The sequence below is a fragment of the Hemiscyllium ocellatum genome, chromosome 43 (genome assembly GCF_020745735.1).
Source record: "Hemiscyllium ocellatum isolate sHemOce1 chromosome 43, sHemOce1.pat.X.cur, whole genome shotgun sequence".
NCBI classification, from domain to species: domain Eukaryota; kingdom Metazoa; phylum Chordata; class Chondrichthyes; order Orectolobiformes; family Hemiscylliidae; genus Hemiscyllium; species Hemiscyllium ocellatum.
The window spans coordinates 15853986-15872851 of NC_083443.1; the positions used below are offsets into that span (position 1 = coordinate 15853986).

The following is an 18866-nucleotide window of genomic DNA, read 5'->3' on the forward strand; positions in this document are numbered from 1 at the left end:
ATCGCATCAGATGGTGACTGAAACACCTGGAATGGTCTCTGGTTCAGGTCCCAAATGCTGGGTGCACAGCCTCACCTGGTGGTCTGTACTGTGATGAGCGTTCCTGCTGTACTGTCTTGCCCCATTCCTCTTAGCATCACTGGTTAGTAGAAGTGACTCACTCCGTCAATGAGCGACATCAAAACTTGAACAAGGCACTTCCCTGTTTCAAGTTCAGGCATCACCTTTGAGGGCTGACATGAGGGCAAGTTTCTTCTCAGAGCTCTGCCTCAGAATGCAGTAGTGATGGGGGTCCTTTAATATTTATAAGGTGAAGCTAGATGAATTCTTGCTGGCAAGGGGAAGGCTGTGGTGTAGCGCTAATGTGACTGGACTAACAATCCAATACCTCAGCTTAATGTTCTGAGGACTCGGGCTTGAATCCTACTATGCCAACTGGTGAAATTTGATTCCAATAAATAAAGAGTCAGAAATAAAATGCTAGTCTAATAATGACCATGTGACTACCCGTGAATTTGTTACCAAAACCCACTGTGGTTAGCATTGCTGTCTCACAGCACCACTGTCCCAGGTTCGATTCCACCCTCAGGCAACTGTCTGTGTGGAGTTTGCACATTCTCCCCGTGTCTGCGTGGGTTTCCTCTGGGTGCTCTGGTTTCCTTCCACAGATCAAAAATGTGCAGGTTAAGTGGATTGGTCACGCTAAATTGCCCTCTATTACCCAGGGATGTGCAGGCTGGGTGGAATAGCTGTGGGGTTACGAGGATGGATTTGTTTTCAGTGGGATGCTCTACAGAGGGTCTATGGGTCTATGGATCAAATAGCTTCCATCTGAAATTATTCAGATTCTATGATCTTGTTCACTAATGCCCTTTAATGAAGGAAATCTGCTGTCCTTACCTGTCCTGGCCTACATATGACCCCAGACTCACAGTGATATGTTTGACTCTTAACTGCCCTCTGGGCAAATAGGAATGAGCAGGAAATGCAGGCCTAGATGGCATGTCAATGTGGAATTTGGAACACAAACAGATCTTTCTGCAAAGCAGGCGTGAAGGGTGAAAATACCTAATTCTGTTCCAACTTGTACCGCATCTCCCTGATAGCCTTTTGTTAGCCCATGTAATAAGGGTTACGGAATCAGTATTTGAGACGTAGCTCAGCTGTGATCTAATTTTAAATGGAGGCAGGACAGGTTTGAATGGCTGAATGGCCACCTCCTGGTCTGATGTTCTAACATGACATTAAACGAGAGAGATAATATCAATCAGCATTTAACAGACATGTTTAATGCTGCACAGAGGCACTGATTTGATGCGGAATTGACTGCAGGAACAATTGCGACCTCTTTACTGCTCACAATGGGCAGAACTGTGGCATTAGCAAGAATTGGATCAAAAACTGCACACCCATTGAAAAGCCTGGGGAAACAAAGGAAACGAGACTCTATGCTCACCAACCTTAAATTTACCATCCGTCACAGCAAATGAACAGCCAATCAAATGCTGGCATGTGCACAAAATTAGAAAAGAACAGTCTTTGATTTTAACCTGAAGGCATTCCTTTACTTTGAGCTGGGTTTACCTTCTTTTTCACAAAATGAATGTGGTCAGATGGCCCACCCATCACTGGAGTCACCTCAGGAGCACACACTTCATGATTGAGGCCTTGTTCTCTTGCAGACGAGTTACCATGCCGACGGTGCTGTGAGCTCACTGAGCTACTGACTTTACTTCTTAAATTTGCAGCGCCCTTCCAAGTAGTCTTGTGTGGGTCTAAGTCACAGGGTTAACACATTAGTAAGTGGCAGAAACAACCCTGCTGTGAGTAAAGCCTTTTACTCATGAACACAATGGCTTTCACCTCTGGCTCTACTATGTTAAAACTGCAGACATTACATGTGTAAGGTAACTGTAACTAAAATTTAATACTGGAACTTTAACTTGGATCTGACATATTATTATTATCACAGAATCTTGCAGACCATTTGGCCCATTGTCTCTGTACTAGCTCTCTGAAGATTCCATTCCTCTATCTTTTATTTCCTCAAATCTTATTACATGGTAATTTTTAATATTCACCCTCATCCCTTTTAAATGCTACTTCATTTACTTTTCTCTGCTTTACTGCCGGACAGAAAATGTGAGTCTTACACTCTCCCTTCAACCTATATGGATGATGATTCTAAGATAGTTTCCACTTTCTCTCTGCAAGTCTTAAAAAAAAACAATAGAAAATTCAACGGGTTTTGTCATCCTAAGACACAGTGCTTTAAACATCCTTCCTCATTGGTTGTAAAACACACAATAAAAGTCATCGAATTGCAAGGTGATAACAAACAAAAAGATGGAGTGGTCATGGCAGTGGTAATGTCACTGACTGGTAACGCCGAAATCCAGCCTAACATTTTGGGGACATAGGGTCAAATCTCGCCATGTCAGATCGTGAAATTTGAAGTCAGTACAAACCTTGAATTGGAAACTAGTCTGTTGGTGAACGTGTTGTCATGGTCACAGAAGCCTATCTGGCTCACTACTGCCCTTTAGGGGAATATTTGCCAACCATATCAGGTCTGGCTTGTTTGTGACCCCAGACCCACAGCACTATGGTTAATTCTTAGTTGCCTACTGGATAATTAGAAATGGGTTGTAAATGTTGGCCTACTCGGCACCTCCACCACTGCTTCTCACCAAAGGTTATCCTTTGCACAAGCATGGCAAGAGGGTGTTTGTTCTCTCGCTGGTTACAGCAAAAAACAAAAAGCACAAACACCTTTTGGCTGAGAGATGATGAGTGTTACTTCATCGGGGGCATTCTGTAGAATCTCCGCTGCAGTTCTGAAAGTGACCCCCTCCAGGCTCTCTTTGTTCACTGAGATCAGTCGTCCTCCTGCAAGAGACACAAGGGGAAAATAATTTGAACAGAAAAGAGTGGAATTTGATGACAAAACGCTTTCAAGAATTGGTGGTCACCTTCTTTAACACGTCCATCTTTGTCTGCTGGGCCTCCTGGTGTGATTGATGTAATAAAGATCCCCAGGTCTAATTTCCCAGTGCGCTCTCCTCCAACAATCTGAAATCCTGCAAAGAAAGGCGGAGTTAGGATCTGGAATGCACTGGCTAGAACTGTAGTGGAAGACAACTTCAACTGAGAAGTTCAAGAGCGAACTGGATGATTATTTGGACGGAAATCGTGCATGGGATGTGAGAATATTGGCACTCAGTAAAAGAAACAGAAAGAGGGCCAAGTGGACTCCTTCCACACCATAACAATTTTGAGGATTCTGTAAATCTAATGCTCCATACACATTTACTCCCTCAGTTCTTCCTGGGTTCTCCCCTGTGCCTAGTGGCATATGAGACCGACAAAGCACACACTTACATTTGTTTCCAGGGCTAGTTTTTCCCCCAAACACCTTGTCACCACATGCAGTAGTCAAGTCTGACTGATTAAGAGAGTCTCTCAATCTTCTACATACAGGCAAATAACCTGCTGATCACATTACGAATGCTATCTTTGGTAAGCCAATCCCACCATGAAAGTCAAACCTGGACCTTTGGCTCAGAGACAGAGAAATGACACAATGCATTGCAAATCTTCCTCACTCGCTTATTACAACTTATTCACTTCACCGCATCAACATTTCTCAAGCATTTCTCAGACTTAGAGAAAAGGACTGAGAGGAGGACACAGTTAATGTATTGGGTCCAGTGACCCTTTGTCAGAATAGAGTCACCAGACTCAAAACATTAATTCTTTGTCTCTCCATAATGCTGCTACACCTACTCAGTTTCTCCAGCAATTTCGGTTTTTTTGGCTTGACTTTGTTTGGTTTTCCCAGCCGGGCAGAAACAGCGGATGAGAAATTGAACCTCAGCTCCTGAGCCTCAGAAGAAAGGATTTGGCCTTCTACCCGACAGCCCCAAGGAGTCTACCACAGCTTTACCTCAGACTGGGCAGCCCTCTCAAACTTCCTCACAGCCCATCACCCAAGTATCTTATCTATCCTGCCGTCAGTCCCCAGAGTCAAAAAGTGTGGCGCTGGAAAAGCACAGTCAGTCAGGCAGTATCCGAGGAGCAGAGGAGTCGGTGTTTCAAGCATAAGCTCTTCATCAGGAATATGCTCAAAACGCCGACTCCCCTGCTCCTCGGATGCTGCTGGACCGGCTGCGCTTTTCCAGCCCTACACCCTCCGACTCTGATCTCCAGCATCTGCAGTCCCCACTTTCTCCCAGTCAGCCCTCAGTGGCAGCCTCCTGCTGCTCGATAATCTGTTTCTCTTTGAACTGGAGCCCAGTGAGGTCAACCCAGACAATCCCTGACAATTAAAATCTCTTGACTCGCATAGTACAAAGATTACAATCATTTGTCATTCACCTCAGTGCTTTTGTACCAGCTCCCCAGTCCATCTTCATGAATTAAAATCGGGCCTTTCATATCTCTCCTATCTTTCACACGACCAGAACCAAGCAATGACTCTTCATTAAACCTTACCATTTAGGGGCAAATAACTTGAGACTAACCTCTGAATATTATTACCTCAAAAATGTTTCATTATTTCACACAGATTAAAATTGGTTGAAGATTTGTTTAGAAATCCTTTTCATGGGATAGTGACAGCACAGACACATAACCTTCAGTCCAACTGATACATCCTAAATTAATCTCGTCCCATTTGCCAGCATTTGGCCCAGATCCCTCTAAAACCTTTCTATTCATATACCCATCCAGATGCCTTTTAAACATTGTAATGTACCAGCCTCCAACACTTCCTCTGGCAGCTCATTCCATACACGCACCACCCTCTGAATGAAAATGTTGCCCCTTTATGTCCCTTTTAAGACTTTCCCCTTTCATCTTAAATCCATGCCCTCTAGTTTTGAACTCCCCAACCCTGGGGAATAGACCTTGCTATTTATCCTATTCATGCCCCTCATGTTTTTATAAACCTCCATAAGGTCACCCCTCAGCCTCCGACGCTCCCAGGGAAAACAGCCCCAGCCTGTTTAGCCTCTCCCTATTGCTCAAAACCACCAACTCTGGCAACATTCTTGTAAATATTTTCCAAATCCTTTCAAGTTACACAACATCTTTCCGATAGGAAGGGGACTAGAATTGCACGCAATATTCCAACAGTGGCCTAACCAATGTCCTGTACAGCCGCAACATGACATCCCAAATCCTGTACTCAATACTCCGACCAATAAAAGCAAGGGTACTAGATGTCTTCTTTCCTACCCTATCTACCTGCGATTCCACTTGCAAGGAGCTATGAACCTGAACTCCAAGGTCTTTCTGATTGTTCAACAATTAGCTTGAGTCTCATCTCCAAATATTATTAACTCCGAAAATGTTTCATTAAAACATGGCTGGAGGCTTTTTAAAAATTCTTTTTTACGGGTTGTTGGCCGTTAAGGCTCCCCCCAACTGCTGTGAGTCTGGAGTCACATGTAAGCCAGAGCAGGTAAGAACAACAGGTTCACTGCCCTCCTCAACTCTCTCCCCCCACGCTTTTAAGGAATCTGCATTTGTGCCCTGATGACTCCTCCTTTGATTCAGTTTGGAGTTTTAACTTGTGAAACTATATAATACTGAAGGAATTAGATGAACGCAAGTTGTTGTGGTTCTGTTCGTCGAGCTGGGAATTTGTATGCCAGTTGTTGTAACCTGCACATATTTAACAGAAGAAACTACTCTCCGAAGCATCAGAGGCAGAGAGGTGACCTTATAGAGGTTTATTAAAATCATAAACCAAACAGGTCTTTAAAGTGGGACAACGTCGCAAGACATGGATGTAATCTGACAGAAGGAGGGCTCACACATCGCTATGAATCTGAAGCCACATAAAAACCAGACCAGGTAAGGAGAGCAGATTGCCTTCCCTGAAGGGGCATTTGTGAACTAGGCTGCATTTTTGCAAAAGTTGATGAATGCTTCAGCACATAGACCAGCTTTCAATTCCAGATTTAATTAACTGCATTTAAATTTCACCAGCTGACCCTGGTGCCTACAGAGAATTAACTGGATTTCTAGCCCAATGATATTACCTCAATGCCACCATTTCCCCAGGTCCCTGTGTACTGAGGGGAATAATTAAAAGGGGTCACATTTTTAAGCCAAGGGTTGTGAATCACACTAGGAGTGCTTGAATCTTGACAGGTTGAGCAGCACAGTGCATTGCTGGAAGCTGCATAATCTGCAATGCAGTCTCTCAACTCAACCATGACTTTCAATAAATCAGTCAGGAGTCTGATGGCAAATATTTCTTCACAGACCTTTCCCTGGGTACAGAAAGGGTTAGGCTACACAAGAGACAAACCCATGCACATTACATACCACCTCCTGTATAATTTATTGGTTTTCGTGAAAATATATTTATTGTTTGTACTGGATATGTTGAGACAAATAGTTATAAATCGGATCTGGCCTCCAGAGAGACCTAGGCAACAGTTAATCAATTTAGTCATAGACTAATTTACCCAAAGGCTTAGAGGTGAAGTCATTACACTTGAAAGGCTTCAATGAAGGAAAAATGTACTTAACTTGTCACTGTTTAAAATAAACAGCAATCTCAAGGAAAAATGATTGCACGTTTATAGTAAATTGTTGATTGGCTTCCTACCACATAGAATATCTGACCAGGGCCGTTTCTGATTGGGAAAGGTTCACTCTAATTCTTAAATTAATGACATGCCTTCAAAACCGAAACAAATCCTATGCAATGATCGATCATGTTCCATTCTAATTATGACGAGGTGTCGTTTGCTTTTTATGCTTATGGAATGAAGAAGAACAGGTCCTGGAGATGATTAATTTTTCTTGATGAGTGGTGTTTGCCTGGAGGACATGAATATAATGTCAGGGACAAAACAGTTCCAAAATTAAAGGAGTCTTATCGTCACTTTGTCAGATTTTTTGTTCAGGGGATGAGGGGATTATTGGCTAGGCTAGTTTATTGTCCATCCTTAAATGCCCTGGAGAAAGTGTTGATGAATTGCCTATTTGAACTGCGACAGTCTATGTGTTGAAGGGATACTCAGAGCGCTGGTAGGGAAGGAATTGCAGGATTTTGACCCAACAGTCTCTGAGGGAATGTAATTCATATCTGTAAATGCTTGCAGTGAGGCAATAAACTTCACAAAATCAGAAAGAACTGTTGATGCTGTAAATCAGAAACAAAAACAAATTGCTGGAAAAGCTCAGCAGGTCTGGCAGTATCTCTGGAGAGAAATCAGAGACCCTTCCTCAGAACTCATTGTTTACTCAACAAGATTCTTCTGATTAGACCAGAAAGGTGTCCTCATTCACATTATAGCACTTTGGGCTTAAAAGCAGCTACACACAATACACAGGAAGCAATTGCACATCTTTTTTAACCAATGTTTGAAATAGTGCACAGTTTGAACAGGGCTGTCTAATGTAAAATGGTGAATTCAACAGAAATTTGGAGAAAGGCAAGACTGGATTGGAATAAGAAGAAAGTAATGGGAAATAGATTTTTTTAAAGCAATATAATCTGCAGTCCCCCATAGCTGAAGGAATGAGATTTCTTATGACATTTGATTCCATAAGGTTATGTTTTAAACTGTCCGCCTTAATTCAAGATAATTCAAGAGTGTGGTGGATGCCAGGACATTGAGTAAGTTTAAGGTGGAGATTGACAGATTTTTAATTAGTAATGGGCTGAAGGTCATGAGCAATGGGCAGGGAAGGTGGAGTTGAGGCTGAGAGAGGTTGAGCCAGGATTGTATTAAATGGCAGAATAGGGGCTGAATTGTTCCAGGTTCAGATGTGCTTATGTAAATCTTTGTGGTAAATTTGGCTCATATCTACCCCTTGCTATTCACTGATGTGCATGCTCAGCCAGCAAGGAGATAACATTTTCATGAAGGTTATGTTAGAGCAGCATATCCGGTTTGCAACTTATGGAGTTCTGCATTTTAATGTGTGCCTGCCCTTGCCTGAATTTCTTGCATCATTTATGCATAAATAAGAGCTGGTGGGATCAACATTATTTAAACAGTAATCTTTAGGCCAATAGGAAAATCTGATAAATAAGATGAAGGTCAATTATTTAACATACCAAAACCAACTTTGGAATCTTTCTTCAAAGTCACAAAGACAATCTCCCTCTCAGGTATAGTCATCTCAGTGTCCAGTTTGTTTTCTGATGCCCCTGTGAATAAAAGGTACCTGTGAGATGTCAGAAAGAAAACAACGCCGACATTGCAATATGTTAATTAAAACTGAACAGGTTAAGCCCAACTTAATACTCTCGGGGGCAAGGTTTCAAATCCCATCACGGCCAATGGCGAAATTTTAATTCATTAAAAATCTGGGGGAAAGGGAAGCTTTTCTGATGGTGACCATGTCACTGTCAATTGGCATAAAAGAAATTACCCGGCCTGGATCCAAATGAACAGCAATGTGGTTGACTCTTAACTGCCCGCTGGGTATAAAAGTTGGGTGGTAAATGCTGGTCTGGCCAGTGATGCCCACATCCTATATATGAGTAGTTAAGAAAAAGAATCAATAATCAAAGATACCTCAACTCTGGTCTTTTGTGTGTCTTCCATTTCCACTGATTTACCTTTCAACTGTCTGGATCTCCACTCTCCAACTCCCTCCTCCCTTTTAGGCTATTCCTCGAATCTACTTCTGCACCCTGATGTCTCCTTCCCTGATTCAGTACCTGCCTTTGCTCTGCAATATGTTATAATGCTAAAAGCATGAGATGAACGCAAGTCTTTGTAGCCTTGACATTTTTACAGAAGAAACTACTTCCATCACTGACAGGCCTTCAAAGTGGGACAATGTCAGAAGGCACAGATGTAATCACACTGAAGTTGATACTGAGTCATAGAATGAGACATTGGAATCATGTGGCTAACACCTCAGTCAACTGCTGGGTGTTAACAAGTACAGATGTCCCCATATCTGTGGGTGATATGTTCCAAGACCTATCGTTGATGCACGAAACCACAGATAGTGGCAAACCCTATCATTTAAATGGGATATTTACCTCTCCGTCAGCCCCCTGGAACTATTTCTGGAATGTTCCATATAATATTTTCGGGCTGCGGTAAACTGCGGGTAACTCAAATCGCAGAAACCGAATCCGTGGATTCAGGAGTCTACTGTATCTTAAAATACAAACAAATATTGTAGAGGTGTAAAGATGAAATCTAGAGTTTGGGGACCCCCTCCTCCTCCAGTGAAGACAGTGTTCACCACTGGGAAAGCAATTATGACTGGGAATGCACAAAATTGTTGAACTAGAAGAGAGCAGATATCTCAGAGGATTGTCAAGTAAGGGAAAATTACAGTGATAGGGAGAGTTAAAAGTATGAAAATGAGGATGACAATCTTAAAATCAAGATATTAGACTGGGAGACACTGTCGGTCAGCGAGTGCAGGGGTGAGACAGGAGTAGCAAGAGGTGCAAGTTAAGATGCAGGCAACTGAAGTTTGGACTGCCTCAGGATTTTACAGAGGGTAGATTGAGGAAACCAGCAAAGTGCATATTGGACTAGTTAAGAAAAGCAGCCTGATAATTCAATAGCAATGGAGCAATTGAGAGACCATAGACCATGAGACCATAAGACATAAGAGCAGAATTAGGCCATTCAGCACAGAGTCTGCCCTGCTGTTCAATCATGGCTGATATGTTTCCCATTCTCCTGCCTTCTCCTCTTAACCTTTAATCCTCCTACTAATCAAAAACTTATCTACCTCTGTCTTCAATCCACTCAACGACTTAGCCACCACAGACTCCTTCAGCAATTAATACCAAAGATTTACTTCTGACTGAAGAAATTTGGCATGGTGGCTCAGTGGTTAGCACTGCTGCCTCACAGCGCCAGAGACCCTGTTTCGATTTCCAGCCTTGGGTGACTGTCTGTGTAGAGTTTGCACATTCTCCCTGCATCGGCGTGAATTTCCTCTCACAATCCAAAGATGTGCAGGTTAGGTGAAGTGCCCATAGCGTTAGGTGCATTAGTCAGGGGTAAATATGGTGGGTCTGGGTGGATTTCTCTTCAGAGGGTTGGTGTGGACTTGTTGGGCCAAACAGCCTGCTTCCATACTGAAGGGAATCTAATCTAATCTCAATTCTAAAGTGTTGTCCCTTCATTCTGAGGCTGTGCCCTCAGGTCCTCGTCTCTCCTACTAATGGAAATATCTTTGCCACGTCCGCCCTATTAATGGATAATGCCACCATGGGACAGCACATAGGAGAGAGATAAGAGCATCCAATGGTACACCCTTGGGGGAAGGACAGAGCTACAGTATGGGAATAGGAAGAGAAGATCTGTGCAAATGACATAAAACACTATACTGCTCTGGAGTTGTGAAGAACAGTCACACTGTAGTATATACTTTGTTTTTCTCCCCACAGATACTGCCAGACCTGTTGAGTTTCTCCAGCATTTTCTGTGTTTTTTTTGCAAGTGATTATCTGGCTATAATTTGATAGATATAAATGCAACCAAGTGAGAGTAAAGTCACCCACAATGGAACAGGATGGTACAGTCAACTATGTCAAAGACTTCCAGAAGGACAAGGAGGCAGAGATAGTTTACTTTTGTCATGGTCTCATGGGATGGCATGTGGGTGTGAGTGCAGGTACAAATAGTGAACAGGACTCAACATGAATTAGAGTATGGTAGAGCCAAGGTTTTGTTGGTGCTAGCTGAAAATGTGTTGCTGGAAAAGCGCAGCAGGCTAGGCAGCATCCAAGGAGTAGGAGAATCGACGTGTCGGGCATGAGCCCTTCTTCAGATTCCTGAAGAAGGGCTCATGCCCGAAACGTCGATTCTCCTGCTCCTTGGATGCTGCCTGACCTGCTGCGCTTTTCCAGCAAAACATTTTCAGCTCTGATCTCCAGCATCTGCAGTCCTCACTTTCTCCTTTTTGTTGGTGCTAAGCAGAGTGAGGTAATGTTCCCTCGAAGTCGCATAGCCAGGCAAACAACTGAAAGTTCTCATCTAGACCCTTGTAAGTTACGTGCAAAAATATTTTAAAATGTTGCTGCCCATAACCTATAACCCGTGAACTCAATAAAGATAATCATAGGGTATGTTCAGATTAAGATGGAAGGCCAGCCAAGTGAGTTTTAATATATTTGAGACAGAAACAAAAGGTCACGTTTCACTTCTAATGGAAGGTCAGCAATATGAAGCATACATAAACTCCAGTTCTCCCTTTCCACAGGTGCTGTCAGACTTGCTGAGTTTCTCCAACACTTTCTGTTTTTATTTCCGGTCTCAGTATTTTATTTTTCCATTGGAGTAGTCAAGTTTGGAGTCATTAGAAATTTGAGGAATGTAGGACTCTTCCAAAAATGAGCAAAATTTGCAGCTGGATCACAATTTACACCCAGTGGGGAGACTTCAGTTTCCTCTATTTAGATGATTTTGCCAAGGGCCAAGATGTAGATGGGAAATCAGATGGGAACTTACTCTTTAAGTAAGGGTCATTCTGGTGCACTAGATATAAAAGATAATTGCCTGCATGGGTTATAGTGCAGGGCCCTTGTAGAGGTTACAATGTCCCAGACTGCTGTATGTGCTACAGTCTACATCGATATCCACTGGATGGGATAACTTTGCACGTTATAATAACCCCTTCTGGGGCCAGGCACAATGACAAACAATCGTCAACTATATCCCATTTTAAGTTCGCATCCTGTACCATTTTGATTCATGATGTCAATCTTTAAAATATTCAGAATGTTTCCAGCATTCATAAAAAGATCATTACAAAATTGTTCGAGAGCATATTAGAACATAGAACAAAGAGTAGTACAGCCCAGTACAGGCCCTTCGGCCCTTGATGCTGTGCCGGCCTTTTATCCTACTCTAAGATCAGATGAACCTATATACCCTTCATTTCACTATCATCCATGAGCTTATCGCTTAAATGTCTTTAATGTATCTGAATGTACTACCACTGCTGGCGGTGCATTTCATGCATCCACCACTCTCTGTGTAAAGAACCGACCTCTGACATCTCCCCTAAACTTTCCTCCAATCACCTTAAAATTATGTCCCCTCGTGATAGCCATTTCCACCAGGGGAAAAAGTCTCAGCCTATCCACTCTGTCTATGCCGCTCATCATCTTGCACCCCTCGACCAAGTCACCTCTCATCCTTCTTCGCTCCAATCAGAAAAGCCCTAACTCGCTCAACCTTTCTTCAGACAACATGCCCTCCAGTCCAGGCAACATCCTGATAAATCTCCACTGCACCCTCCCTAAAGCTTCCACATCCTTTTGATAATGAGGTGACCAGAACTGAACATAATATTCCAAGTGTGGTCTAAACAGGGCTTTGTAAAGCTGCAGCATAAACTGCGGCTCTTAAACTCAATCCCCCTGCTAATGAACGCCAACACCACAGACACCTTCTTATCAACCTTATCAACTTGGGTAGCAACTTTGAGGGATCTGTGGACGTGGATCCACAAGATCCCTCTGTTCCTCCACACAGCCTTTAACCCTGTATTCTGCATTCAGATTTGACCTTCCAAAATGAAGCACTTAACACTTTTCCAGGTTGACCACCATCTGCCGCTTATCAGCCCAGCTCTGCATTATTGAAAATGTGTTGCTGGAAAAGCGCAGCAGGTCAGGCAGCATCCAAGGAACAGGAGAATCGACGTTTTGGGCATAAGCCCTTCTTCAGGAATCTTCAGGAACCTTCCTGAAGGGCTTATGCCCGAAACGTCGATTCTCCTGTTCCTTGGATGCTGCCTGACCTGCTGCGCTTTTCCAGCAACACATTTTCAGTTCTGATCTCCAGCATCTGCAGTCCTCACTTTCCCAGCTCTGCATTGTGTCAGTGTTCCATTGCAACCAACAACAGCCCTCTACACTATCCACAACTCCACCAACCTTCATGTCATCATCAAACGTATTAACCCACCCTTCCACTTCCTCATCCAAGTCATTTATAAAACTCACAAAGAGCAGAGGTCCCAGAACAGATCGCTGCAGAACCTCACTGGTCACCAAGGTCCAGGCTGAATACTTTCCATCTACTACCACCCTGTCTTCTATGGGCCAGCCAATTCTGTATCCAGACAGCCAAATTTCCCTGTATCCTCTGCCTCCTTACCTTCTGAATGATTCCATATTGAGAACATGAGCATTCTGCTGATGGGCACTCGCGATGAGACTCTGCTCCTGGAACAGTTCATAAAATGGCCTCACCTTCCCTCCTCAACAGGAGTTGGGTTTAATAAAAAAAATTCCTTTTGTACATACAGAATCTCTCTACTGAACTTACCAGTCACATCACTTTGACCTGGAGTCACATTCTGCAGACCCAAGTATCGACACCTTTCTCTCGAGGAGGTGAGAATTTCAGATTGAGGGACATCAGCTGTTCTGCTGCAAGAGAAAAAGAGCTTCCATTAACTTGGACTCTTACACAGTGAGCACGTGTTCAGGCCAAACCAGGGACCATCCAGTGGTGAAGTGCTGCTTCTCCTAAAAGACCAAGCATTGCTCAAATTTCTGCTAATCATGGCAATCTGTATAAATTGCTAATGCTTTACCTACAAGTTCCTACAGTGAGATTAGGTGGATTGGCCATGCTAAATTGTCCATAGAGTCATAGAGATGTACAGCACGGAAACAGACCCTTCGGTCCAACTTGTCCATGCTGACCGGATATCCCAACCCAATCTAGTCCCACCTGCCAGCACCTGGCCCATATCCCTCCAAACCTTTTCAATATCCATCCAAATGCCTTTTAAATACTGCAATTGTACTAGCCTCCACCACTTCCTCTGGCAGCTCATTCCATACATGTACCACCCTCTGTGCGAAAAAATTGCTCCTGAGGTCTCTTTTATATCTTTCCCCTCTCACCCTAAACCTATGCCCTCTAGTTCTGGACTCCCCCATCCCAGGGAAAAGACTTTGTCTATTTATCCTATCCATGCCCTTCATGATTTTATAAACCTCTATAAGGTCACCCCTCAGCCTCTGACGCTCCAGGGAAAAATAGCCCCAGCCTGTTCAGCCTCTCCCTATAGCTCAAATCCTCCAACCCTGGAAACATCCTTGTAAATCTTTAGTGTCGAGGTGGATTAGTGATGGGAAATGCAGAGCTACAGGGGAGGGGATTGAGTATGGGTGGGATGTGCTTCAGATGTGGACTCAGTGGGCTGAATAGCCTGCTTCCACACTAGGGATTTTAAGATTCTATGATTTTACAACTTCTCAAAATATGGGTGGATCCTCATGAGGGTGGGTGAGGCCAAAGAGTTGCATGTAAGTCCAGTCTCATTATCCCTCAACCCTTAATTAATAGTCTAGAGATACTTTGGGGTCATTGTTGTGGTATTACCCTGGCTGTCACTGCAAGTAATTTTATCAAAGGTCTTTGGGGTCTTCCCAAATCCAAATCCCTCCCCACCAGCCAACCCTCATCCGTCTCTCCTGCCACCCTAACCTCTCACCTATATGTCACCTAAACCCCTCACCAAACCCTTCTCTCTTCTCTCCATCACTCTTACCCTTCAAGCACCTGCCACCTTAACAACTTCTTTCCCTGCCACTCTTACCCTCACCTACCTGACACCTTCATTCTCTTCTCCCACCTGCCACCCTAAACCCCTCACCCATCACCACCTTAACCCCTCACTCCCTGCAATCTTTGTCCCTCTCCCACCTGACACCCTAAACCCCTCACCCATCACCACCCAAATCCCTCACCCATCACCACCCAAACCCCTCTCTTCCTACAACCCTTGTCCCTCTCCCAACTGCCACACTAAACCTCTCACCCATCACCACCCAAATCCCTCACCCATCACCACCCAAACCCCTCTCCCCCTATAACAATTGTCCCTCTCCCACCTGACACCCTCATCTCACTTGAACCTCATGTATTTTTCTTATTAGATGTTAACGAGGCCTTTAACCATCAGAATACAGCTGTAACAAAGGATTGTGATTTCCAAGTTGACTCTCTCCGTTTTACTGGCTGTGATGTTACCTGAGCAGCTTTCAACTCCTTCGCAACAGGAGGCACTTGTCCAGGACAGAACGAACCAAAAGATTAACGTGATCAGTTTCACTCTAAGTACATTTGGAAATAGGGCTTCCAACCCGATTGGAATTTCTCAGTCAATATCGCTGAAAGTGACTCAGCATTATATTTTAATGAAATAAAGAACTGCGGAAGCTGAAGATAGAGTCAGAGAGTCCTACAGCACGGAGACAGGCTCTTTGACCCAAACTAATCCATGCTGACCAAAATGTCCATTCACACTAACGCCAGTTCCCTGCCCTTGGCCCACATCCTTCTAAACCTTTCTTATCCATGTACTTGTCCAAATATCTTTTACATGTTGTTAATGTGTCAACCTCAACCACTTCCGTTGGCAGCTCATTCCATATACGTACCACCTTCTGTGCAAAAAAGTTGCCCTCAGGTTCCCTTTTATTCTTTGCCCCTCTAACTTTAAACAGATGCCCTCTAGTCCTCGATTCCCCAACCCTGGGAAAAAGACTGAATGCATTCACCCTATCCATGCCTCTCATGATCTTGTACAGCTCTATAAGGTCCCCCCTCAGTCTCCTACACTCTAAAGAAACAAATCTTAGCTTGTCCAACCTCTCCCTATAACTCAGACCATTGAGTCTTGGCAATATCCTTGCAAATTTCTGCTGCACTCTTTCCAGTTTGATGCCAAGCTTCCAAAACAACACAATACTCCAAGTGTGACCTCCCCAATGCCCTGTATGACTCAACATAACTTCCCAACTTCTATACTCAATGCTGTGACAGATGAAGGCCAGTGTGCCAAAAGTCTTCTTTCCTGCCCTGTCTATCTGTGAGTCCACTTCCAGAAAACTGTGAACCTGAACTCCAAGATCCCTTTGTTCCATCACATTCCTTAAGGCCCTACAATTCATGAAAAAATTTCTACCTTGATTTGACTTTCCAAATAGGAGTACCTCACACTTCTTTACATTAAACTCCATTTGCCATTTCTCAGCTCACTTCCCTAGCTGATCAAGGTCCTGCTGCAATTTAGAACATTGAACATTATAGCGCAGTACAGGCCTCAATGTTATGCTGACCTGTGAAAAGAATTTGAAGCCCAACAAACCTACACTATTCCATTTTCAACCATATGTCTATCCAATGACCATTTAAATGCCTTAACGTTGGCGAGTCTACTGCTGTTGCAGGCAATGCATTCCACACCCCTACTATTCACTGAGTAAAGAAATCCCTCTGACATCTGTCCTATATCTAATACCCCTCAATTAAAAGCTATGTCTCCTCATGCAAGCCATCACTACCCGAGGAAAAAGGCTCTCACTGTCCACATTATCTAACCCTCTGATTATCTTACTGTCTCAATGAAGTCACCTCTCAACCTTCTTCTCTCGAATGAAAACAGCCTCAAACCCCTCAGCCTTTCCTCATAAGACCTTCCCTCCATATCAGGCAACATCCTAGTAAGTCTCCTCTGAACTCTTTCCAAAGCTTCCACATCCTTCCTATAATGCGGTGACCAGACTACATGCAATACTCCAAGTGCAGCCAGAGCTTTGTACAATTGCAGCATAACCTCATGGTTCCGAAACTCAATCCCTCTCATTATAAATTTAAAAATCACACAACACCAGGTTATAGTCCAACAGGTTTAATTGGAAGCACACTTGCTTTTGGAGCGACGCTCCTTCATCAGGTGATGGTGGAGGGCTTGATCGTAACACAGAATTTATAGCAAAATTTGCAGTGTGATGTAACTGAAATTATACATTGAAAAATTGATTGTCTGTTCAATGTATAATTTTCAATGTATAATTTCAGTTGTGTGATTTTTAACTTTGTACACCCCAGTCCAACACTGGCATCTCCAAATCATCACGTCTCCTTATAAAAGCTGACACAACGTATGCCTTCCTAACAACCCTATCAACCTGGGTGGCAGCTTTCAGGGATCGATGTACATGGACACCGAGATCTTTCTAGTCATCTACACCAAGATTCGTACCATTAGCCCAGTACTCTGCATTACTTTTACTCCTTCCAAAGTAAACCACCTCTCACTTTTTTGCATTAAACCCTATTTGCCACCTCTCAGCCCAGCTCTGCAGCTTATCTATGTTTCTCTGTAACCTACAGCATCCTTCAGCAACATCCTCAACTCCACTGACTTTAATATCATCCGCAAATTTACTAACACACCCTTCTTAGCCCTCATCTAGGTCATTTATAAAATGACAAACAGCAGTGCCCCAAAACAGATACTTGCAGTACACCACAAGTAACTGAACTCCAGGATGAACATTTCCCATCAACCACCAACACCTTCTGTCTTCTTTCAGCTGGCCAATTTCTGACCCAAACCACTAAATCACCCTCAATCCCATGCCTCCGTATTTTGTGCAATAGCCTACCGTGGAGAGCCTTATCAAACACCTTACTGAAATCCATATACACCATATCAACAGCTTTACCCTCATCCATCTGTTTGGTCACCATCTCAAAGAACTCAATAAGGTTTGTGAGGCATGATCTACCCTTGATAAAACCAACTTATTCCTTTCTAGATGATTATAAATCAAACCTCTTGTAACCTTTTCCAACACTTTACCCACAATCGAAGTAAGGCTCACTGGTCTATAATTACCAGGGTTGTCTCTACTCCGTGAACAAGGCGACAACATTTGCTATTCCCCCAGTCTTCTGGCACTATTCCTGTAGACAATGACAACATACAGATCAAAGCCAAAAGCTCTACAATCTCCTCCCTGGCTTCCCAGAGAATCTGAGGATAAATACCACTGGACTCAGGGGACTTAGCTATTTTCACACTTTCCAGAATTGCTAAAGCCTCCTCCTGTGAACCTCAATCCTGTGTAGTCTAGATGCCTGTATTTCAGTATTCTCCTCGACAACATTGTGTATTTCCAGTGTGAATACTGACTAAAAATGTTCATTTAGCACTTCCTCTATCTCCTCTGACTCCTTGTCCAACTTTTCACCATTTTCCTTGATTGGCCTCAATCTTACTCCAGTCAGTCTTCTATTCGTGATATACCTATGGAAAGCCTTAGGGTTTCCCTTGATCCTACCCGCCAACGACTTCTCATGTCCCCTCCTGGCCCTACTTAGCTCTCTATTTAAGACTTTCCTGGCTAGCTTTTAACTCTCAAGTGCCCTAATTGAGCCACCACATCTCATCCTAACATAAGCCTCCTTCTCCCTCTTAACAAGAAATTCAACTTTCTTGGTAAACCATGGCTCCCTCACTCGACCACTTCGTCCCTGCCTGACAGGTACATATCTATCAAAGATCTGCAGTAGCTATTCCTTGAATAAGCTCCACATTTCAAGATGTCCATCCCCTGCAGTTTCCTTCCCCATCCTATGCATCCTAAATCTTGCCTACTTGCATCATAATTGCCTTTCCCCTAGTTATATCTCTTTCCACGCGGCATAGACCTATCTCTTTTCATTGCGAAAGTAAACAAAACCAAATTGTGGTCACTATCACCAAAGGGTTCACCTACTTCCAAATCTAACATCTCACCAGGTATATTAGCCAGTACCAAATCCAATGTGGCCTTGCCCCTTGTTGGCCTGTCTACACACTGTATCAGGAAACTGTCCTGCACACACTGGACAAAAATGACACATCTAAAGTACTTGAACTATTGTATTCCCAGTCAATATTTGGAAAGTTAAAGTCCCTCATAACAACTACCCTATCAGTCTCGTTCCTTTTGAGGATCATCTTTGCTATTCTTTCCTCTACATCCTCTAGCGAGTTTTGAGACGATTTATAGCTCAGGTTGAGGTTTGCTCGCTAAGCTAAAAGGTTTGTTTTCAGAC

The 18866-nt window shown here is 43.4% G+C and overlaps 1 protein-coding gene across 1 annotated transcript in view; it reads right to left on the reverse strand.

Moving 5' to 3' along the window:
- ptpn20 (protein tyrosine phosphatase non-receptor type 20) overlaps positions 1-18866 on the reverse strand; it is a 254022-nt gene that overhangs the window by 187347 nt on the left and 47809 nt on the right. The window contains exons 11-15 of the mRNA XM_060854122.1: positions 13287-13390; positions 8084-8176; positions 2973-3080; positions 2773-2889; positions 1585-1775 (exon numbers count right to left, since the gene is read on the reverse strand). Of these exons, the coding sequence (XP_060710105.1) occupies positions 1585-1775; positions 2773-2889; positions 2973-3080; positions 8084-8176; positions 13287-13390 (613 nt within the window). The remainder of the gene's footprint in view (positions 1-1584; positions 1776-2772; positions 2890-2972; positions 3081-8083; positions 8177-13286; positions 13391-18866) is intronic.